The 22,904-nt window shown below is 42.7% G+C and overlaps 2 protein-coding genes across 3 annotated transcripts in view; one reads left to right on the forward strand and one right to left on the reverse strand.

Moving 5' to 3' along the window:
- Positions 1 to 402: 402 nt before the first annotated feature.
- On the forward strand, positions 403 to 8,709 carry olfml2ba (olfactomedin-like 2Ba). Of its 2 annotated transcripts, none has more exons than XM_068591395.1 (8): positions 403 to 781; positions 908 to 1,171; positions 1,440 to 1,547; positions 2,738 to 2,872; positions 4,998 to 5,226; positions 5,519 to 6,610; positions 7,285 to 7,461; positions 7,560 to 8,709. In XM_068591395.1, the coding sequence occupies exons 1-8, from the start codon at positions 614 to 616 to the stop codon at positions 8,171 to 8,173; spliced, it is 2,787 nt and encodes a 928-aa protein (XP_068447496.1). In that variant the 5' UTR covers positions 403 to 613; the 3' UTR covers positions 8,174 to 8,709. The 2 variants fall into 2 exon arrangements, with proteins under 2 accessions (XP_068447496.1, XP_068447497.1); XM_068591396.1 differs by having other exon boundaries at positions 678 to 781; positions 979 to 1,171.
- A 294-nt stretch (positions 8,710 to 9,003) lies between these two features.
- Positions 9,004 to 22,904, reverse strand: part of atf6 (activating transcription factor 6) — a 28,484-nt gene continuing 14,583 nt past the window's right edge. The window contains exons 11-16 of the mRNA XM_068591742.1: positions 22,627 to 22,722; positions 22,427 to 22,529; positions 21,536 to 21,600; positions 20,402 to 20,513; positions 16,472 to 16,556; positions 9,004 to 10,734 (exon numbers count right to left, since the gene is read on the reverse strand). Coding sequence (XP_068447843.1) covers positions 10,538 to 10,734; positions 16,472 to 16,556; positions 20,402 to 20,513; positions 21,536 to 21,600; positions 22,427 to 22,529; positions 22,627 to 22,722 — 658 coding nt within the window. The 3' untranslated portion in view covers positions 9,004 to 10,537. The remainder of the gene's footprint in view (positions 10,735 to 16,471; positions 16,557 to 20,401; positions 20,514 to 21,535; positions 21,601 to 22,426; positions 22,530 to 22,626; positions 22,723 to 22,904) is intronic.

The raw sequence follows: 22,904 nt of genomic DNA on the forward strand, positions 1-22,904 counted from the left end.
AGTCCAACAGCACGCTTTAAACAAAGGAATTGAACGTCCTCCAGTCATTGTAGTGAACTATTTTGCGGGCTAGGGGGCAGTAAAAGCACAGCTAAAACTGGGTTGTTGTATAGAGACTGAGAAGCATCACATCAATATGCAACAGGTTACTTTGTATTCGACCTCAAAAATATCCTTTAGAACCTTAAATGCCAAGTTGAATCTCAAGGAAAGATCAAAAAGAGTCTGACGCTTTTAATGCATTTGTTTCCCCCCCTCACCAATAATAATTGTGCTTCACCACCATCATGTTTAAGTCATTTGAAGCAGTTTAACTCCTCCTCGCACGTCAGATCGGGCCCGCCCCCTGTCAGCGCGCCTCCAGCAGCAGATGCCGGCTGCTCCCTCACTGACTGCACGCTTTCTCTGCATTCACTGACAATGAACACGATGGCATCACGCGATAAATCTTGATCTTGCTAACTGATGGCGCCTCTGGATTCACCGCTCTTATTTCGGTGCCAGAAGTGGGCTATGATATTTTCTTGGCAGCCAATTTAATTTGTGACAGGCTGTGCCTGCTTGCACACTTGCAACGTTGCTTCTCTTTTCGGTGCTCTGTGAGCTTCACAACATGTATAAGCTATGCATTGCCGTCGCCCTGTGCTGTGCGTTTTTTCCATGGTGCTCTGCAGCGCCAAAGACCTGGGGTGCACATCCCAGGTCAGAATTTGAGCGCGAGCCAGAGCAAGAGGAAAGGCTGAAGGAGGTGATAGATGGCCAGGAAAGCATCCTCTCAAAGGTAAGAGCAAACATCCCTTCTTCACATGTTTTATGGACATTTCATAATTTCGTGCGTAAAAATTCAAACTTTTATTTTTTTGGATTGAGCGTGGTGCAAAATTCATCCGTCCTCTTCTCTTTGTAGCTGCTGGGTGATTATGACAAAGTGAAAGCCCTCTCGGAAGGCTCTGACTGTCGCTGTAAATGTGTTGTCAGACCCCTGAGCAGGAGCGCCTGCCGGCGGCTAGAAGAAGGGAGCGCCACCGCGCAGGACTTCTACAGCGTGGAGACTATCACATCTGGACCAGAGTGCAAGTGCGCCTGCATCGCTCCTCCGTCAGCGGTCAACCCATGCGAGGGAGAGTTCAGGCTGAAAAAACTTAGAGAAGCTGGAAAAGAGAATGTCAAGGTGAAGTGTCGTCCGGTCCTTTTTCCAGCCTTACTCGATCCTACGATACGCATAAGTGAACAAGCTCCAGAGCCAATAAAGGCTTTTACGCCTATTGTTTTTTTTTAATTTTTTTTAATTTTTTAGAGAAGCTTTGATCACTGGGGTTTATGGATATCACGGGTTAACAAATTAAGGAGACTGCGTTTGGATGGGCTGGGCATAGATCTACCTATGGCATGTCTTGAATTGGTAAAGCCCTTTGACGGAATCCACTTGATCCTTCTAGCTTTCCACTATCCTCGAGCTGCTGGAGGGCTCTTTCTATGGCATGGATCTACTGAAGCTGCACTCCATTACCAATAAGCTGCTGGATCGCATGGAAAACATGGAAAAGGTATACAGCAACAGTGTACTTTTGAAGTGTGCAAAGATGACTGCAAATATGTTGGTATAGCAAACTGTAGTGGGAGCAGGTGTGTTTTATATTGGGGGGCTTGTGGCTTCAGTGTGTCCAGTAAAACACACTCTTTGGGCCAGTTTTCAGATTTATTAGGGGCTGGACCTGGAAGGAGTGCACAGACTTTCCATCACACGTGGAAGTTTATCTCACTGAACCCGTAGCTGACCTGATTATAATGGACCAACAAAAGTGCTTCTTTGGTCTTTCCCCCATTCATTAAATACTGTCAACTTTTTTTATATATAGATCATTAAAGAATGAGAATATTAACCATATTAAATGATGTAGAGTGGTATTTTAAGTTGACTAAATGTTTAAAGCGTACAGTTTTTAGTGTGAAAATATTGTCAAATCAGGAATTGAACAAAAATCAACAGTTTCATTCTTCACTGTGAATTTATTTATACTTGGTTCAGATGGTTCAAATCATAATTGCCCCCAAAAATGTTTTGTACGTGTCACCGTAATGAATCACTGAGTGAATTGGACTGTGATCCTAATTCAAAACATTGCATATGAGTCACATGCAACATATAACTGCAGTGAATAAAACTGAGAGAAAACGTTGCATTTGCTTCTGAAATAAACATGTTCACAGAGTTGTCTTGGCATGCAGAACACAGCTGCAGCTAATACAATTAACAGATAATTCAAGCTTATGCATAATTATTTTTTATTAGTTTCAGCTGTGCCTGTCCTCTAATGACATGTGAAAAGGTTGGTTGTAGAGAAGTTGTAGTGACATCACTGACATTTGTTTACCATGCATTCTGGGAAGTTCATTTTTTTGCCTGTCCCAATAATAATAATAATAATAATAATAATAGCCCACGTGTGTATAATAATAATGAAATTACTCATAGCTGATGCTGCTGCTGCAGGTTCGGGGTATTGTTCATCACTGTCACACTTTAATTGTTTACTGGGACACTTGAATAGAGCAGAGTGATCTTTAATGTGCTTTTCCTGCTATGACGAGTCAAAATGTCTGCAATGAAAACAGTTCACTCATTACTTAAGAAGTTCCGTCTGTTAGTGATTATGACTGCTGATGATTGCAGCCAATCTTTCATGAAAACATATGCATTATTTCTGTCACTATGTTGATCCATGACTGCATGAAGGCAGTAGCTCTGAACTACACGGCGGTTGAAGTGAAGCCCCAGAAGGGCCGTCAGATCCCGGCTGAAAGCCCGCCCACCCCGACTCAGAAGAGACCAAGTGAGGCCAGCAGGACTGCAGCATATCAAGACCCAGATGTAAGTGACACCTTCATATTCACACATGACGCAGAGGGCTTAACTATGAACACCAGTCAGTGCTATTAGCAGTTCTTTATATTTACTGATGTATAATAACACTAAAGTATATTTGTATTTTGGTCATTATTATTGCAAAAGGGAGATGTGCTTTAATGCCAAATATGCCAACATACTTTAGAGCATAAATAACAAGTGATTACTTCTTGTGTATGCTTTATAGTTAACACCTCGAAATAAAGTTGTAACAAGTATGTTATAACATTACTGTCACATTAGGAACATAACTTGGCTACTGTCATTAAATAAGGTAACAAATTATACAGTACTCCCTAGTACTCACCAGATAATTATACAATACTTATACAGCAAACTACATAGAGTCCTACCTGTCAATAATAACCGGTTGTTAGTAACTATAGTACTTACTTACCGTGTACATATTTCTTATGATATTTACTTCTACATTTATTCCTGCCAGGACCTCTTTGTAAAAGAGGTTCAAGATCTCAGTCGGAATATCCTGAATAAACAAAGTTATTTTGTGCTCTGGGTCTCACATTGACGCAGTCGTGGAAAGGGAGGAGTGAGCGAAGGAGAATTTAGTGGGTTTCCTTCTGCAACGACACCGCAAGATGCCACTAGATCCTGTCCCTTTAAGTTGCTATTATTACAGCAAATGACTACATGTAACTACGATGTCGCTTGAGACCCATGTCCGGTAAAAGTGTTGTGAACCAATAACTCCACCAGAACTATCTGAACATCGAATTACGAAATACATATTGAAAATGCTTTCACTATATTCATGTTTCACACATTACTTTACACTAGTCAGTGTGTTACAACTCACTGTGGTGCCATTCTTAAATCAATTAATAGCAGTTTAATAAAGTTTGAATAAAGTGAACTTCCTTATGAGGAGACTATACGACTATTGTGTTATAAATAAAGCATCAGTATTGTTACAGCACAGACCTGACTTACAGTATTCCGCATTGAAAGCTGTTGAGGAAAGAAACAAGTCGAAAAGAAGTGATTGGATTCACATGTTGCCGCTCAGACTGCGAAAGCATTATTAAGTCTCGCATGCATTCAAAACAAAAGCAGCAATTATGTGTTCTTTCCACAAAGTCCCCCATAAAATCATCGTCTCCACATTAAAAACGTGTGAAAGAGTTATTGAGGTAATTGGAAGGTTTGGCAGACCCTGTGGACAAAAGCAGTCCAGCGACTTTCCCACTGAGGCCTGATCCATGGCAGCTACAATGTGACCTGAGGAGCCTGTCCAGCCGAGCTGGGTGGACCCGGCTCCACATGCAAGTGATTCACAAGTTTAATATGCTTCACTGGAGCACGTGTAAGAAGCATTGAACAAGGTTATTAAGGACATAACAGTGAACTAATTAAAAGTGTCCACTTTATTAAAGGATAAATCAGGTTTATTGCAACTTGGACTGCACTTGGTATTATTGTCCATCATTTATCAACAATAATAACAATGCGCTGACCAATTTAATTGCTGAGGGCTGTGCATAGCGCTACTTAGCTAAAAAAAATAAATAACATGATCATAATTAGATTTCATAGAAATCCCAGGTTAACCAAACTGATTTAGAAGAGAAAATGAAGATAAACAGTAAACCTTAGTTTGCTTAGTCCTACTGTTCTTGCAACATTCATGCACACTCTTATGAGGAGTTAATATCTACATTTTTGGTGTTGTTGCTAATTTATTTCCTCTGCCAAAAAGTTGTCTCTGGATAAACTCTTGCTTTACTTCAAGTGTGATTGTCTGACTTGTCGTTTGTTGTTGAGCTCACTAAACAAAAAGGAAAGTACTTCGTCCCTGGAACAAAAGGTTTTATTTTGTTAGGTTTCGCGAAGTGTTCCAAAATTAAGGCCGATTCAGGTCCACCAGTGCAACGGTTATATAATTTATGTTTTTATTATTGTTTTTCTTTCCTTGGATAAAAGTGCATCTGAAACAGCATTCATATAAAACTCTCCTCTCCTATTATTACCTCTTCGGCTCGGTATGCAATCAAACTGATGTATTGGTCTCGTTTGGTCACACTGGTTCTTTCTTCATAGAAGCAATGTGTGTCCATCTGTCCACTTACAGGAACAGCATGAGAAGAAGTTTATTGGGGGAAATCCATCCTTCCTCGAGACAGATGTCTCTGCTCAGATCATTGAAGTTAAACCTCAGGCGACCCTCAGAAACGTGGCTCGCAAGGAGACTTCTCTGGTGTCGAAGACCGGCCCCAACGGAATGATCATAAGAGGGATGACTTTTTATAAATCGGAGCCAGATCCGATGGTGGCGGACGACGGAGACCCTGGAGAGAACTGTGAGTGTAGACCCTCAGTTATAGGGCTGTCAGGGTATGTTGAAAGCAGAGATGGAAAAATACGAGAATCTATAAAAAAAAAAACTGCACCCATTACAGTAGTGTGAAAGACAAGCGATTACTTGAAAAGTATAGCTTCGGGTGTTTGCATGCACTTAAACTATGATTTCAGACACAGATTAACATACAATTGGATGATTTAATAGAAATAGTTTCATAATTTTCTAACGCCGCTCAATATATTTGACCAAATCTTTACTTTCCCCTTTTTTTTTCTTCTTTTTTTATAAAGTCTTTGAGTATCACGGCTTCAGTGGTGACGGCCCAATTAACCTCTTCATTGAGGAGAATCTTTTACAACACAGAGTCCCTCGCCCCAGGACGAGGACGGGACCGAGATCATTCCAACCGAAGACAAGCGGTCCTTTGCACGGTCCCAAAAAGACCAGCCAATCAACCAAACCCAAAGAAACTCGGCCCACCTCAAAAACTCCCAGTGAGTTCGTCAGTGCGGGTGGAAGCACGACGGTGGACGCGTCGACAGATATACAGAGCGACTCGTCCGCAGCGAGGAGCGTCACTATTGGACCAACCGGGACCACGCAGAAAGCCAGTACCATGTTCACTGCACCTCAAACTGCTCAAAGAGTCACTGCTGGAATCACTCAGGGGCCAATCCCTGTGATGGAGGAACCTTCTGGCACTTCTTCAAGCTTCACTGCCGAGGAAACAACAAAAACTACAATAAACACAACCCAGCCATCCGAAATTAAAGCCACAAAAGAAGTCCAGCCAGCATTCACAACAAGAAGTATACCAACCACAAAGAGGGAAAGCTCTACCCAGGAGGTGAAAGAACAAATGCAAATCATTCCCAGCAGCACTGCAGCTCTTGCAAGCACAAATACGCCAAATCCAGCCACAGAGGCTTCAGCTACCATTCCGTCTTCCAGTAAAACCATCGCAACCCATGCTACCCTGACCTCAGCACCGATACGCAGCACAACAGCTCCCACACCGGCTCCCACAACAGCTCCCACACCGGTTCCCACAACGGCTCCCACACCGGCTCCCACACCGGCTTCCTCCACACCGGCTGCTGCCTCGACACCAGAAGAAACAACAGAATCCATTGTCCTTTCAGCTTTGACGTTGCCTCCGACCACACAGAGGCCGATCACTTTGCCTCCCCACACGTCCCTGCCTTTCACCACACCTGTGACTATCCCTTCTTCATCTGCCGCCACCACCACCACCACCACCACCAGACAGGCTGCTCGAGCCAAACAAAAATACAAAATCAGCTGGGAAGAGGGGGAGGAGGGACACCCGGAATTAGAAGAGCCGATGCAAAGACAGGAGGAATCACCCTCAGGGAAACCTGGTAAGTTGAGTCGAATGAGGGGAAGACTTATTGAATGTTCATCCAGTTAGGTTTAAGATAAACAAATGTCTGTTTTGCTCTTCATTAAATTAATAGCAAATGCATTCTTTCAAAGAAAACCGCTAGAAACACTACAACAGCTCCAAGAAACGTTACAGTGGGAGACATGTTGACTGGCAAAATGAAGATGCAATGAATCCAAACTGCTGGCGGTGAGATTGCACTGCAGTAGGTTTCATATTCCTGGCCCATTGAATATCTGTACCAAATTTCATGGGCAAGCACACAATAGTTGTGGAGACGTTTCTCTAAAAACCACAAATGGCGACCCTCATGACGAGGGATCATCAAAGGAACCGTGAATGTTGTTGTCCGGACATGATGTCATGCCTATCCTTCTGTTGAGATATTTGACATTTGACATTGCCATCCAAAGAGCCAGAGTGGCTAACAAACATCTTGGCAAGCCTTTAAAAGAGTTTACAATGAGCCCGAAAAAAGAAAATATCCTATGAATTCTCTAAACTTTGTAAGTCAGTGCTCGGTCCTTCGTGGCAAGCTCAACCTTCCCGTGATAGAAGCTGGTTGAAATGAAAGCCTCTAATTATTTTCAGACGTAGGTTTGGATGAACTGCCTCTAAGTCCTCACTCACGGCTCTGTGACTCTTTCACAGGGGAGTGTAAGGACACTTTGGCAACAATTTCGGAGCCAGTAACTCACAACACCTACGGCCGGAACGAAGGAGCGTGGATGAAGGATCCAAAGTCTGATAATGACAAAATCTACGTCACAAACTTTCTCTACGGAAATAATCTCCTGGAGTTCCGCAACCTGGAGGTTTTCAAACAAGGTGAGAGTCGGCAGTCAGAGCTTTCACTGAACGGCTTTTTGTTGCCCTCTTTATTCGAGGGAGTCTCATGCTTCTCCGCTGTTCCTTATCCTTTCTAGGCCGTTTCACCAACTCATACAAGCTTCCCTACAACTGGATCGGCACAGGCCACGTGGTCTACGACGGGGCCTTCTACTACAACCGCGCCCTCTCCCGAGACATCATCAAGTTCGACCTGCGTCGGCGCTACGTGGCCGCCTGGACCATGCTGCACGACGCTCTGCTCGAAGAGTCCTCGTCGCTGTGGGATTTGCGCCAGCAGTCAGAAGTGGACTTCGCCGTGGACGAGAGCGGCCTGTGGATCATCTACCCGGCACTCGACGACGAGGGCTTCTTACAGGAAGTGATTATCCTGAGTCGACTGGACCCCTCAGACCTCAGCATGCAGAGGGAGACCACCTGGAGAACCGGGCTCAGGAGAAACCACTACGGGAACTGCTTCATCGTGTGCGGCGTCCTTTACGCTGTTGACAGCTACAACCAAAGGGACGCCAAACTGGAATACGCCTTCGACACGCACACAAACACTCAGATGACTCCCAGAATGCCCTTTACCAACAACTACACCTACACCACGCAGATTGACTACAATCCCAAAGAGGGCGTTTTGTATGCTTGGGACAACGGACACCAAGTCACATACAACATTAAGTTTGCCTATGTAGACCCGTAGTAAAGGGCTGACAGTAGTTCTTTTTAAAAAAGTAAATCTGTATGGTTTGAATGGATTGTAGATCAGTCCACACGGCCTTCAGTATGGAGACCAATGAACAAATGTACAAATATACTGAAGGGTTTGTGAGAATTGTTTTCTGTTTTGTTTAAATTTTTATCTGAAATGAATGAAACAATGAGCCCGATTTCTCAGTCAACACATTAAGTTGAACTGTATATATATATATTTTATTAATGTAAAAAAAAAAAAAAAAAGCCCTGTGAGATAAATTAATGTAGAAAGGTGTCAGAACCAGCTCACGTCAAATAACGCTTTAACAGTTCACATAAAATAACCAATTCTTAGGAGAGCTACTCTTCGAACAAATTCCCCAATTACGTGGTGAAATTCCATGTTTCCATTTTATACACATGATTTTTGTATTTCATTGTTCTTTGCATAACATGCCGCAGGTTGTCTGTGTGGTAGCGTCACACCTTTGTCTTGGGGAAGCACTTACCCATCCATACCAGACTGTTTTTGAAGAGACTGCAATAAAGTTGGTAAATACTAACAGAAAATGTCTTCTGTGTTTGAATAATCACATTAAAGTGGCTTTAATTGTAGCTTGTGTGTGTGCTGATTCAACTGTGGGTGAAAAAGACAAGCAGGCAGAAAAAAAGGGGAGAGTGAAAAAAACATAAATACAAAACAGAGACAACGATTGTTCAAGCCTGTAGTTTACAGTTTGTGGAAAAAAATAGTCCTGAACAGACTTTCTATTGTACTTGTTTAAAAAAAAAGAAAAAAGGATACACACGAAGGTATAGTAAAAATCCAGTGTTTATTTATTTCTTTTGCACATAATAGAATACGAAAAAACAAAACTGTCACACACTTTTAATTGTACTTTTTTTTGGATGCAGTAAAAACAGTGCTGTAAAACAAATGTGTTTTTGAAACCAAAATAAAAATATTTTTTTTTAAAATACACACACGAACGCACACACAAACACATGCACAGCAATGGCCTGGCTCAAGAAAAAAAGTCATCTTTTTGTATGGGCCTTTGTGAAGCTAAAACATAACCATCTGTACAAACATGTCGCTAAAAGAAATACACTTTCAGGTACAAGTATATAAACAAATAAGTACATATTCTGATCATGTATAATTTATTATATATTCCTTTACAGTGCAAATCTTTACACGAAATTAGTTCTAAAACTCAGGTATAGCAACAGTTTCAATTAGGTTGCAATTTCAATATAGGTTCAAGTGCACTAAATAAAAGTGGATGGAGAAGTCAGGACTCACACTATGCTTTTCACCAGTGGTTACAAGTCAAACATTGCCATTTTAAGCCCAACTGTAAAGACTTTGGGTTTCAATATGCAGATAATCTTTTTGGAATAAAACCTTGGAATGGCTACCCAGTGAAAAATACCCTATAATTCCAATATTTATCGTACATTTCCTTTCAATGCACCATTTGCCATCTTATGTACATCTCAGCGCAGGAGTTGGCTTTACTGTGACATAATGATATAAATAAATATGGACAGTATCTGAAATTGTTCACATCAGAGAAGCACAGTGCAAAGACTTTAAAACAAGGGGGGAAAAAAAACAGAGCACCTGAATCCTTGAATGAATGCAAACCAGCCAACAGCATCGTGGTTAGCCTGCTAGCTTTCACAGATCACCTGACTTCCTGAGTTTACCGAATGCCTCTAATTGCGGCGTCTAATTAATCCGTTTCCTGTTTCGCCGGTTCCCCAATTCTTTGTATTTAGAAAAGCCAACAGACTACAAATGAGCAAGAGAGGCCGTGACAGCCCTCCATTTTGTAGCCACGACACAAACACAAATGCCTTCCCAGTGAGATCAACCTTCTGTGTATAATCCTTTTCTGTTTTCTCCTCTGGCCTTGCAGCTTGCTTCCGAAATTAAGAACCCAAAAAGAAGGAGCAGACTTGAAGAGAGCTGCTACGGGGCGAAAGTATTTGTGTTATGACGGGGTGACTCAGGGTTCAATGCTCAGCCCCCTGCCGTTAAGCAATTACCCTTTATGTGGGGCATCTGGGGTTAGGAGGAGAAGTCAGTGTTGCCACACAAGGAGCAAGCGTCTGCTCGGACCTCATCACAGACGGCCCCCGGATATCAGCCCGAATAAAGAATGCGGCTTCCTCGTGCTGACAATTTGAGCGACCTTTGCATTGCCTTCAAATATAAATCAAGTCAGTGGGAGTTCACCAGATCTGAACCGTACTTCATCCCACACACAAAAAGAAAACGTGTGAACTGAGATCTTATCTTCCGTGTGTCTTCATTAATTCAGTCGAGGAGTTATAAACAATAAACGGGTGACGGCGAGGGATCTTAAGCAGACCCCATTAGCACGCCGACGGGAGGCGCGCCCTGGCTGTCATTCGAGGAGTGCTGGTAAAACGTCTGCGTGCGGTTGACCCGGAGCAAAGGCGGGATGCTGGAAGACCTGATGTGGATGATCCTGGTGTCCGTCACCTCACAGTCAATCTGCATCATCACCTCGTAGTCTTTGTCCCTTATGATGCTGTCTGTAACGGCAGAAAAAGAGGCGGAAGGTGGTTATTAATATATATTTTGCTCCATCAGCAGTGGATTTATGCCACGGAAAAAAAATTTAATCAACTCAAGACACGACTAGTGCTCGTCTCCATAGTCACTGGCAGGTTTTCTGTCACGCTGGTCGCAGAAAGACATGACACGAGTATTTTGGGAGTGTCAAGGGGTATTGTTTGGAAGGCAGTTGGGGGGCGGAGAACCACAGTGGGAGCGAGGTAGAGGCTGGGTCACACATGGAGTCCAGAGGTGAGTCACATTCTGGATTTATCCATTGCTGAGATAAACAAAACAAGCCCAAACAAGAGCAGGACATGCACATCTGAGAGGAAACGTGTGTGAGAGAGAGAAAGCTGACGTTGACTCAGGATCATTTAGGCTTATTGTGTTTAGAGAAGAAAAGAAGAAAGTCTGGCGAGTTTGAGATCGATGTTGATGAGTCAGACTATTGTGTTTGGAGAAACCCCAGAGACACACCGCCGTCCATGATAAACACAAAGCTTGTTATCAAACATAAATACATTTTCACAAGGTCATCCAGCAGCGTGACCTTCAAACAGTGTAACTGCTCTGGCTTCATCTTGGGAAATATTAGGTTGGGAAAAAGATGCTAGATTTCAGACAACGGTTTGGTTCTGGTTTTAGGATCTCCAAAAGCTTGGGGGGAAGAACACCATTTATTTTTGTAAAAAAAAAAAAAGACGCTATTCCCAACGTGGTGAGGGTCTGTTGAGGATTCATTGCATTTAGCTGACTTACATTTTTGCTCAATGTACCGTAGACAGAGTAAAAGGGAGCAATTAGGGGTTAAGTGTCTTGCTGGAGGACACAACAACATGGACTAGCGGCGCAGGGTTTGAACCACCAATCCTCTGATTGAAAGACCGGCATGCTAACCAGTGAGCCGCAGTCGCCCTCATTCACATTAACAACACAACTCAAAAACGTGTGGCTTCTCTTCGTACGCTGGCGAGAGACAAGATAATGGCAGCATTCCCCACATGGAGCACAGAAGACAAGCCTCAGTCAGAATAAGTGCACTCATCTGACTCAGAAATGGAGCTGTAGGCGTCTTGAAAATGGTCGAGAGCCCTGCAAGTTGGTTCAGCAGTCTCTTTCCAGACGCCTGTGCAACACATCAGCTTCTTCTGCCTCTCGGCCGGATTTCCACGGACGTGTGCTTTAGAGACTTCATCAGATTTTACAGTGACAATACAATAGCTCCTTCTGGAGCCAGAAGACTCTACGGATGTTCATATCATTAAATGGTGCGTGGACGTATAACGCTTGAGCATAACTTCATCTGCTGCCGAGCTTCCGCTTGTGCACCTGCGGTGAAACGGGAACTTTTCAAATGGCTTCAGTGGGTTTTTAAAATAAATAAAAAAATGGAATAAAATGTAAATCCATAGGAATCCATGGGAATATTGGACTTCAAAAGGAATGTTGATGTTGTGTCAGTTCCAGTGTTCACACGCAACGTTTTGCCCACATGTTCTGCGTCAATGTGTAAGAAAAAAAACAAGTTCTGTTACCCCTGAAAGAGATTACTGCACCCCATACTTTATTTCTAAGTGCTCAATAATACAAAATGAATTATAACGTAAGTTGCGGGCCATAATCTAAGCCATTATCCAAGTTGAGGATTCCCATTTAATTCTCCACACTGTTTATATCCGCCTTTCACCAAATTACCAAAGTGTCCAAATTCTATCCAGCCCCCAGAGGAACCCGACGAGTGAAACGGGAAACGCGCACACACGCAGCCGCGGGGCACAACTTCAAACAGCAGCCCTCTGAAGAAGCTGCCAAATGTACCGTCGTGGCCTCCTTACCCCAGTTCACTGGTGCCATCTGGAGATGTTCCAGAAAGATTCAGTGACACAGTGGGTTGGTGTGCGCTGATAAAACCCTGATGTCTGGCAACGACGCATCTGAGGAAACCTGAGAGTGCATCTCGGGGGAGGGAGGGGGGGGGGGGACTGGCACACACACACACCGACGACATGTTCGTGAAGGAAGCTTTTTTTTTTTTTTTTATATGTCAGAAAGGAAGCAATTTCTCAGCAAGTATAATCACAAAATTACGAGGCCAATAAAATTACATGCGAGTCTCATCGGTTGGTGATTAGGCAACTTCAACATTTACGTAACCTACTAATCCCGAACATTTTGAATGTCGGGAAATTATGCCAATATGTTCATCTTCTCTTTAAGGAGTGGTTGGGAGGTTCTGCAATAGTTAAACAAGGCAGTGTAGAACAGTGAAGCAATGTTTTACTATTAATTCATCTCACACAGCTCGCACGGCTCATAACTAGCTTTCTTATTCTTCTTTTCTTAAGTCGCCGAAGCAAAAAGAATCAGCTGCACGAGTTTATTTTGCAAGGGTGGCTAAGGGTTAAACGTTTGGCTCGCGAAGAGTGCACTTATTTTCAGAGCCCTGGATGTTTGTTTAGATTAGAGGAGTAGGAAAATGTGACCCTCATCTTCTTCCGTGGTGCGGCGCTCTACCTTGAACCCCTCCCCGCCCCCTCCACCCTCCACACCCAGTGAAAGCAGCCTGTTCGCCACAGGGCAGATGTACAATCTCAGAGAATAAAAAAAAAAAAAAAAAGACTGCAGTGCGTCTCCCATGGTCGATTCCACCTGTACATGATGTCACCTCCGAAAAACATTCCTCTCCTCCAAACATGTCGCTTCCACTTGATTGAGCTACTTTCAAACTCGGGGGATGGTTAAACAAACAGACCCATGAGTCCTTATGTGGAGCCACTGTTCAAGAGAGAACCATGGTGGTCAAGGTCGAGGAACTTCAACAAAGCCTCTGAAGCGAGGACGCGCAGCGAGACAGAAACGAGCGACGGCTCACATCAAAGCCTTCGGTCTCCGACGTTCAGTTATTGACGGCGACGGACCAAACGCCCCCTCCAGATTAGTCGAGTCTACCCACCTCCTCCAGATGAAAATCATTTAGTCACTGGAGAAGGAAGGCATTCCTCAAGGAGAGCAACAACAGGGAGCTGGAAAGAATTATCCTCCACTGTGGAGGGATCATGCTCCGGAGAGAGGACAGTGTTCGTGCTTGTCGGAGGGTCTAAATGTGTACATTTGCACTTAATCACTTCAAAGTTTAAAAGACAACATGGATATTGAAGGCTTGTCATCTGTGTGACACATGGGGGCTTCCTATGTCGAAGGAGGGAGGACCGTGGCGGGCGTTAACAATCACCACTGTGCCTCTGCCGGCCATGTGTTGGCTTGCACGTCAGCTGACGTCGTCATGCTTTCTGTCAGGTCGTCGAGGTACTACCAGCAGGGGCAGTTGTAGGCGTCTGAAAGTGACGCTACTGTACAGACATCTGTGATAAAAAAAAAAAAAAAACTGCTGTTGGTCCTCTCTCTAAAAAGATAGCACGTGATCGAGCCGGAACATTAGCTGCAAACACGCCAACGCCTGAAACGAGCAGGCAAAGACTATTGGGACGCAACGTTTTGCTTTTTTGGGCCAACTGTAGCCCTCCATGACAGATCATGCAAATCCAAGGTCCTTTCCTTGAGCCAGACTTGGTATCTCTCCCTGAATGCCACCTTTGTTTAGCCATTTCAACAATTAGCTGAGAAGGAGGTCTTGGATTTCACTATTTACTGCTGTTTCAATGGACCGTCTGACCAGCATGGACCGTAACATTCCTCCCTGACAAGACCAACCAAGAACAATGTTTACTTTCATTAATCTTCATCTCTCACCCCACTCCCAAGGAGAAAAAAAAGGACGTTATTCCCCATTGGCCATGTCTTCCCTGCTCATATTCCACTGACTCACTCCTCTCAGAGCTGGTTGACTAATCAAATCTGCTGCTGGTGCGTTGCCACAGAAACCGGGAGACATCATAAGAACAAGAGGATTTCTGATAAGGATGCTCGGCTAGCACCCAACAACAACAACAACAGGCTGTGGTCCTAATTGCTCACGCCCTACGTAAACACAAGGCCTCTTCAGCAGGTTTCCCTTCAGTCCCGGCGGCTCGTGATAATTAACCGCAGCATTTGGACAAAGGAGACTTCTTTCCACTGAAATCTCTGATGACTTTGACATGCCGTATTGATAATCTAGCAGATCTGACAACCATGGAGAAAAGCTAGGATGAGCTCATGGAAATCACGGAAACATCTGTATACTTCAGTGATTCCGAAAAAAACACAAAAAAAACAATTTGGCAACAAATGTACCATATCCAAGTCTAATGTTTTTGTCGATTGAGAGTTCAGATACAGAGGCATATCTCAAGTGTACCATAGTTTAAATGTTCAGGAGGGACATTGTTTCTGAGGGCAGGCGGTCAAATAAACGGGTGAATGCATCTTGGATGAGCTGATGGAAACTGCAATCAAGTGAGCTGTGATTGCCACCCACGACGTGGACAGGAACCACTCTTTCACGGGAATTGAAGCCGTCCAGATGAGCGTTGACCCTGCTCTATAAGCTGAAGAGGATCTGCATTGATTGCTCATCATGAGCATGTTTACATTTTCACCAGGACCAAAATTCATAAGTCCAGAATCATAATTCTTCACTGAGGTCCACACTCGTGTTGTAATTTCTGTGTTTGGGAACGATTTTCGACCAAGTTGCTGGTGTACGACTTATTATCTGATAATAACAATTCATTCAATTTATATCTATGTATTTATTTGTTGAATCTTGTTTTACAAAGTTAAGAAAGCAACATTTCAAGCCTGAAAAGAATGATCCAAGTAATTTCCACGTCGTAATGCACACAGCGTAATAACTAAACGCTGGAGGCGGATCCCAAAGCCCAGGTTTAGGTATCGGGAGTAAAAGAAGTCAGGTGGTGCATCCCTGGTTTATTTTTCTGTAGATGGCACACTTTGGACTGGAAACACAGGTCCGAATGAAACTGACTGTTTTTCCAAGCAGTTTTTGTCTTTGTTATTAAATACAGATGCATGTGTGACAGATAAAAGCAAACGGTTGAAGAGATGTAGTTAGTGATTACAAAAGGTGTGGTCCCATCAGAGGCAAGCTTAAAGGCCTTTAAAATGTTATTCTTAATAATATTGTGACTTTTTTTTGGAATATAACTTTGGTAAAGCAAACAAAATTCACAAGTCACAGGCCTCAACTTCATTATTTTCATCACAAAAAAGAAAAAGAAAGGAAAAACGAGTGAAAAGGAAAATGGCCGAACTGAAAAGGTGACTTACTGTCATGCTTGAGACCGTGTGGGTCGGTCAGTGGCTGTACAGACACTTGACAGCATCGCTAAATGCAACTGAAAGCCTCATCAGAGGCTGAAGGATATAACAGAAACCACACAGGGCTCCGAGGGAGGTGGGGAGCAAAAAGAGCTTCTACGAACAAGACGCCAGAAGCCAAAAAGAAACTTTTCAGGAAAGAAAATCTTTAAAGAAACCTTGATTTAAGTCAAACAGACAACACACACTCTACATCCAAGAAGGTAGATTTTGGAAAACAACATACCAGCGCTGATGAAAAAGGAGATCAGAATCTCCTTAATAGGCTTAAAACGCAAAAGAGCTCTATTTTGGTAATAGGAGTGTCAAGTGTCGTAAGGCATTCTTATAGGGAGACGTGTTTCTCAATCTACTCCCAGCTCGCCTTTCATCTGTTGCATCGTGTGGATTGACCAAACTCGCCAACTGTTGCGTCTGTGCTGCAATGCATACCGTTTATGTTCATGGCCGGCAACACCAAAGACATCTTGGGTCGACTTCCTTTGTTGTGGCTGGTGGCAGGAAGGAGCAGATGATCCTGAGAACAAAGAGGAGAAGGTCACCGAGAGGAAAAGAGAATACATTTGAAAAGAAAATGAAAAAAAAAAACGGCGGTTTGCACGCGCTTGCCAGTTGTTGATCAAGATTTGGAGTCGAGTTTAAGGGGAAGATTTCCCGGGAGACAATAAAATCTCGAGGTTATCAACGATCTAATGGTCATCTGGGAGGTTCAAGGGTCCTCGCACAAGGCAACAATTTCCATAGAAGGCCTTTCTCGTCACAGGATTCTTCAAATTTAGCCCTTTTATTATGCCTGGCCCCATCAACCGGACAGTTACAATCAGTCTATTTGCAAGACTGTCACTCTCGGCCATTAGAGTACTTATTGTACTTACTGATGTACGAGAAGGCTGAGATCAACATGGCACTAACCAGTGCTTTAGTTTCCAAAGCTTTTAAAAATAGCTTCCGTGTAATTCATAACACAATGAGCGGGAAGGTTTTAATCTGAGCACATCCTCTCGGGAGTTGGGGGGAGAGAGAGAGGAATGCTTATGTTCAAACACACATGACCCACACGCACAAATGCACACACACACACGCTGGTGTTTAACTGTAGGTCTACAACCAGATTCAAAAGCTTTGGCTCAAATAATTTAATCAGTTTAATGATTAATACTATCATTATCTGAAAAATAAACTGTATTCTCTCAGTTTGTAATAAAAGAAAGTGAACCATAAAGTTGTGTGACTAAGACACACAAAGTCAAAATCAAAGCACATACATATCTGGACTCGTAGCTCCTAGTATGGGTCACTGGATCCTACTTTTCGCAAAACACAACAATAGTATCTTTCATTTAAACACCCCCTGCCTCCTAAATAATGACTTATTTTAAACACCACTCCTTCTGTTAGTAACACAAGCTACCTCTAATAAATTTCTCAAGCACAATTCCAGATCATCCTTTAAGAGCATTAACGCAGTCAGTATTAATATGACTTTATATAAGTAGACTCTACTTCATGTGGACGGCCTCTTTAAGAAGAACAGGCCAACGGAAAACAGGTTTCCTTTATCGTGCAAAACAAGATGAACTGACAGATGAGGGGTGTTGAGGTGATGACACGGGGAGCCTGGTCTGAGGTTTGGGGGAAGGGATTACAGCGGGAAGTTGGAAACCAGCATTTTAGAATATGTACAATTAAGAAGACGTATTGATGTGAGGGAGGAAGACGAGATACGAATCTATGGGGATAAAGAGACCGTGAGGAAGAACAGAGCACTCGTGGGAGGCTTTTCTCTGTCATTGTTGTAAATAAGTGTTCTTCATAACTCATAGTGACACAAAGACATCGCTCTCAGCTGAAGAAGATATCTTGCTCGGTTTTACTAGTCATGTTTCTTCATCATAAAACCATCTTGGCACCGCAAGGAATAAAGGATAAACTTCAAGCCATCAAAAGGAAGTATTAAAAGTAAGGGTGCCTTGACTGTGTTACGAGGGTGGCGAGAAACCAGCAGCCTCATTACTGCTCATCATCGGGCGGTGGGAGGGGGGAGCTCGTCGAGCTAACATAACAGCTGCAGCTGCCATGACAACAGGTGGATTTTCCTTGAACCCTATGGGAAACGGTCCACGGTGAAAGCCGCCAGTGTTTCCACCACCTCACCTCAATGCACACATGCACAGAGTGGCAGGTGCTGAAACAACACCAGAAGTGATGCAAGGCCGCAAAAACACGGCAGTGGAGTGGGAGCCGGTTGGTTCCAGGTCTCGGTCTTGCTGGGAGTCGTGTTTTCCATCACCTCACTTTCACACTTAAACAAAGTCACGGGAGGCGGTAATGTATCCATCAAGGAGAAAAGCCCCCTTGACCTAAGAACGGCCATCTCTGAGCGAGCCGCAAACTCTAGAGACATCGAGCGCTGGCGAGGGCAAGAACAAGCCGCCACGAACATGACGAGTTCCCCCGGGGGGGCGGGTGGGGGGAAGTCAAAATTGGAAGTGATTGGCTTTAAAAGCCAAAACAAAATTTCTAATTTGATCCAGAGCTTTGGCAATTTTGTTACATCATCATACCTACTGGAACATAACAGCAAAAGAACACCTGTTTTCTGACTGACACACGCTCACTGAAACCCAGGAAACAAAATACAGGACAATAAACGGGCTGAGAAAAGCTAATAAAAGGTCTCTGAGAATTAAAAAACGGTCAGGCTCGTAATTTCTGATCCATCTTTTACTATTTTAGTGCTCGTTGTCATACAAAATAATGCATTTTTGAATGCTCTAAGCTTTCCCGCTTATTAAAACTAGGATAAGTTCAGCTTGGCAGATCATCATCCAGCGTTGGCAGATCATCATCAGACCAGGCATGTAGTGAAGAAGGCCGGACGAAAAAATTAATATAAAATGAAGTCAGAAAAATGAACAAATATTTTTAGAACTGAGAAAATGAATCCATTCATCAACCGCGAGTAAATTAAAAGGAGCAACTACTCGTATAATGGACGAAGCTCATTCTGTGGTTTCAGTTTCTCAACTGTGAAAATTGTCTGTGTTTCTTATTCTGAACTGAATATTTCAGGATTTTAGACCGCGAGTGGTAAAAAAAAGAAGATATATAGACAATGCCATGGCTTAAGGTATTGAGACGGTCATTTCCTCATCGTCATATTAAAATGATTTAAAGTTTTAAAATAATTGAAACGCCTATTTTCTATCAGTTATCACTTTCAAATGAGATTTTTTTTTTTTTAAAAAGGCAATAAATCTAGGGGATTTATTACAAAAACAGTTTAATCAGCATGTAAGTACAACTCTTAACATTTGGAATTGCTCATTATTATTTTATTTAACAGTTGACGGAAAGAGAAAGTATCCGAGAGGCTTTTGAGCCGTCATGCTAAACTAAAACACCGTCAGTAACTCTGCTCATGCAACACAGAGCTGCTGGAAACTGACCGACAGCCACTTGACCTGCAGAGGCCCTCCACTCGGGGACACCATTGTTACCATTGTCCCTGCTGTCACCATGCCAACTAAGAGCCAAACCTATGTGGCTTGCGTGGGAACAAGGGGGTCTTGATCTTTGACCACATGCTTCAAAACTCCCGCCCCACTAAGTAATCCTGAGGATTTAAGGGCTTAACGTCACCCAGAGGTGCTGAGTGAGATATGAGCTCTTTGGAGAAGTCACCAAATGTGTTTATGTTCAGAAACTCCTTAAATGTTCCTTTTTTTGGACAAATTCGTCTCATAATAATAAAACACAAAACTACAATGGAAAGAACTAAAAAAAAATAAATAAAAAGATTCCCCCTTCAGCAAACTTGTTTTCTTTTTCTTGCTGACGAAGGGCTTTAAGTTTGGCTCTGTAGAAACTAACCCAAACAAATCCAACAACTTTAATGCGATTAATCACATCAACAGGGAAATTAAAAACAGGTCCAGAGTCTCAAATGTGGAAAAATGGTCAAATGAATAAAGCCTGAGAAGATTAACAGTGACATGTGGCCGTGCCTAGAAATCTGCAACATGGCCTTGGTGATTGTAAATGGGCCAAAGAAACTGGACTGGAACGGGGTAGTTACACCCTGAGGCGTGTGTGTGTTTCAACCACCACCCTGCACTTCTCTCTCAAATCAAACCTCTCTGTTGAGAACCGACCTATTCCGTATCATTTATGATTCATAAGTTACTCCGTGTAGAATTCATTTCTCGCCTTTCAATCCCAGTTTGGGACGCAGATTTGAAAGGCTCAAAGGTTGACGAGTGTTGATCATTGAAATGTCTTTCTGGTTTACTTTAACCACGGTGTCGGACTCCATTGCTCCTCTTAAAATCAGTGTAATGGACCAAACGTGTGGAAACTTACTCTGCGGAAGGACACCACGTAGAAAGTGTCGCCGCGACGGTTGATCTCATCAAAGAAGTCACTGTAGGTGTGATGAGGGGCGTAGTACACCTGCAGCTCACTGCCAGGATTCCTGTTGATGAAGAAACATTGAAAAATATGAGCAACACTGGAGAAATATTCAGAAACGAGGAGAAAAAGACATCATATTTGGCACGTTTTGTGCACCTATCAGATTTCTAGCAAACCTCCAATATCAAATAATATTTCATTTATTTTAGACTTTCTAAAATATATTAAATTTTCTGCTTTTCCTTGTTTTACATTCTTGGACACTCATTCTCTTGGAATTGTATTACAAAGTAAAACATGTAATGACATCACCTTGTGAAAATGTGATGGTTGTTTTACACAATATTCTGTTTTGTAACAAAGAAATGAAATCGGTTCATCAAGAAAACAGCAGAATATCGATAGTTCTCGTAATCATTAGTTGCACCTCTACAGTAGTTTGTTTCCCATGGTTCACAACACACCAGATAAATAAAAGCTTCTGCTGACCCCACTGCTGTGACCTGGTTATATGGATTGTATATTAAACCACTCTGGATGGTCAAATAACTGTTTTCTCCCTCCGCCTGGTATGAACTACACGGTGACATCCGGCAGGAAAGGTTCTCGCTGACCCCCAAACCTCTGAATCTGTTCAGGGGATCATGCTTTCAAATCACTGTTTCATAAATCAAACAGATTGTAAAAGAAAGAAGAAAAAAAAAGCAGATAAATTACAGAAATGTGGAAAGAAGAGGCGGAGATGATATTTCTCATTACTGCGCAAGTGAATGAGCCACTTTGGTCAAATGCAGCCGAATGAAATGTACCAGTTTGTTATGTCTACAGTTGCTTTACACAGTATGTCTGTAAGTTTCAGCTGACAATAAACAACACACTCCGCAGCTTTAAACAGGCATTGTTTTACTCCACCACACTGTTGGTTTACCACACAAGCAGTAGTTACTTCATAGCTACAGTTTATTCTGCCCTCAAAACGCTTAATGCAGCTTTAAAATCAAGTAGGGATTGCTTGTAAGAGAAAACCTGCAAAATGATTTACGCGAATATGACACAATTCTATTGCAACAAGCCTTTACTCACTTTTCCTCAGATGTGTCTGTGTATTGGACGGTCAAAATCTGGGCGCTCTCCTTATTATCTGCTTTCTGCGAGGAAAGAAAAACAGAATGAGCCACAATCTCTTCATAGTCGTATCGACTAATCTTTAGATAGAGCAGGATAAACAGTGAAAATACATAAATACAGACTGTCAAGACTGATCATTTCAAAACAGCGAGAGATCAGCACACGCATTCCTGTACCAGGAATGAATCCGGATGAATTCCTTCTAGTTTAGGAATCCTAACATTTAAACTAGCATATTTAAATCTCTTTATATTGTATGTATATATTTACAATGAGAGCAATGTGAAACCAGAAAAATTCCATGTATGTGTACACACATATGGCAAATAAAGCTTTTGATGTGAAACCATTCAAATGAACAGAAACAAAAACACATATATATTTTATTAATATGAAGATACATAGGTTGAAATGCCGTGACGACTTAGCGCGTCTGTAGAACAGCTCAATTCAGGTGAGAAATAAACACGTCGACACTTATTTAAAGTAAAATGAAGAATGGGTATATACGAGTTGGGCAGCGCCGAATGGATGTGACAGATTTTGATAAAAAATGATGGAAAAAAAGGGGCAGGGGGCACTAATCCCACAGCTCGGCTCTAAGTGTTGTGTTTACTTTCTCAGGGCTGCCGGATTAAACTCAGCCCAATAAAGAGAAATGAGAGGGCGGAAAAGGGGAAGGTGAGAAGGGAGGTAAAGCAGTGGTGGAAGAGTTGTTTGGGTTTTATATGGCCTAAATTACAAGCGGAGTTTACTTTGTAAGCTGTATTGCAAACCCTGAACATCACAAAGGTTCTTGCACGGCCCATTAGATGCTGTTTCTTGTTTTTCCAAAACACCACTTACCAGAATGGTCCTGGTGGGCTTGTGACTGCTGTTACTCGTGCGCCTGGATTTGTTCTGGTGCTCTTCATGACGGTGGACCCAACCCCTCAACTCGTGGGCCAACCTGCCAATCAAAGTGGATGAGAACATTTGTTTTTCACATTTTAGGTCAATTTGGAGCATTTTTCTTGATTTCAAGTATGAAAGAGTTCATGACTTACTCTAAGCACTTTGTCCTGTTAACAGGAGGCAGGCAGGGTGGAGGCGGTCTGAGGAAGATGGGATCCTTCAACACCATCAGGGACTTATCCTCCGCGCTGAACGCAGAAGAAAGAGCAGACAGAGGCTGGTAAACAAACAGAAAAGTGATAACGAGACCTTTCATGTGCTCTCAAATCAATGTCAAATGCCAAATAATAATAAGGACGTAAACATTTCCCACATGTTGAGAATATGCTTTCAACGCAAGCGGAGAGCCAACATGGCTGCTGGCCCTCTG

The sequence above is a fragment of the Clinocottus analis genome, unplaced genomic scaffold, assembly GCF_023055335.1.
Source record: "Clinocottus analis isolate CAN_PGR_092001 unplaced genomic scaffold, fCliAna1.0.p SCAF_25, whole genome shotgun sequence".
Classification (NCBI taxonomy): domain Eukaryota; kingdom Metazoa; phylum Chordata; class Actinopteri; order Perciformes; family Cottidae; genus Clinocottus; species Clinocottus analis.

Bases quoted from the DNA above. Each gene is read 5' to 3' on its own strand.
- olfml2ba (XM_068591395.1), top strand. From the start codon at position 614: ATGTATAAGCTATGCATTGCCGTCGCCCTGTGCTGTGCGTTTTTTCCA. The intron at 782-907 runs GTAAGAGCAAAC...TTCTCTTTGTAG, and splicing joins AGGAAAGCATCCTCTCAAAG to CTGCTGGGTGATTATGACAA. The intron at 6,611-7,284 runs GTAAGTTGAGTC...ACTCTTTCACAG, and splicing joins ATCACCCTCAGGGAAACCTG to GGGAGTGTAAGGACACTTTG.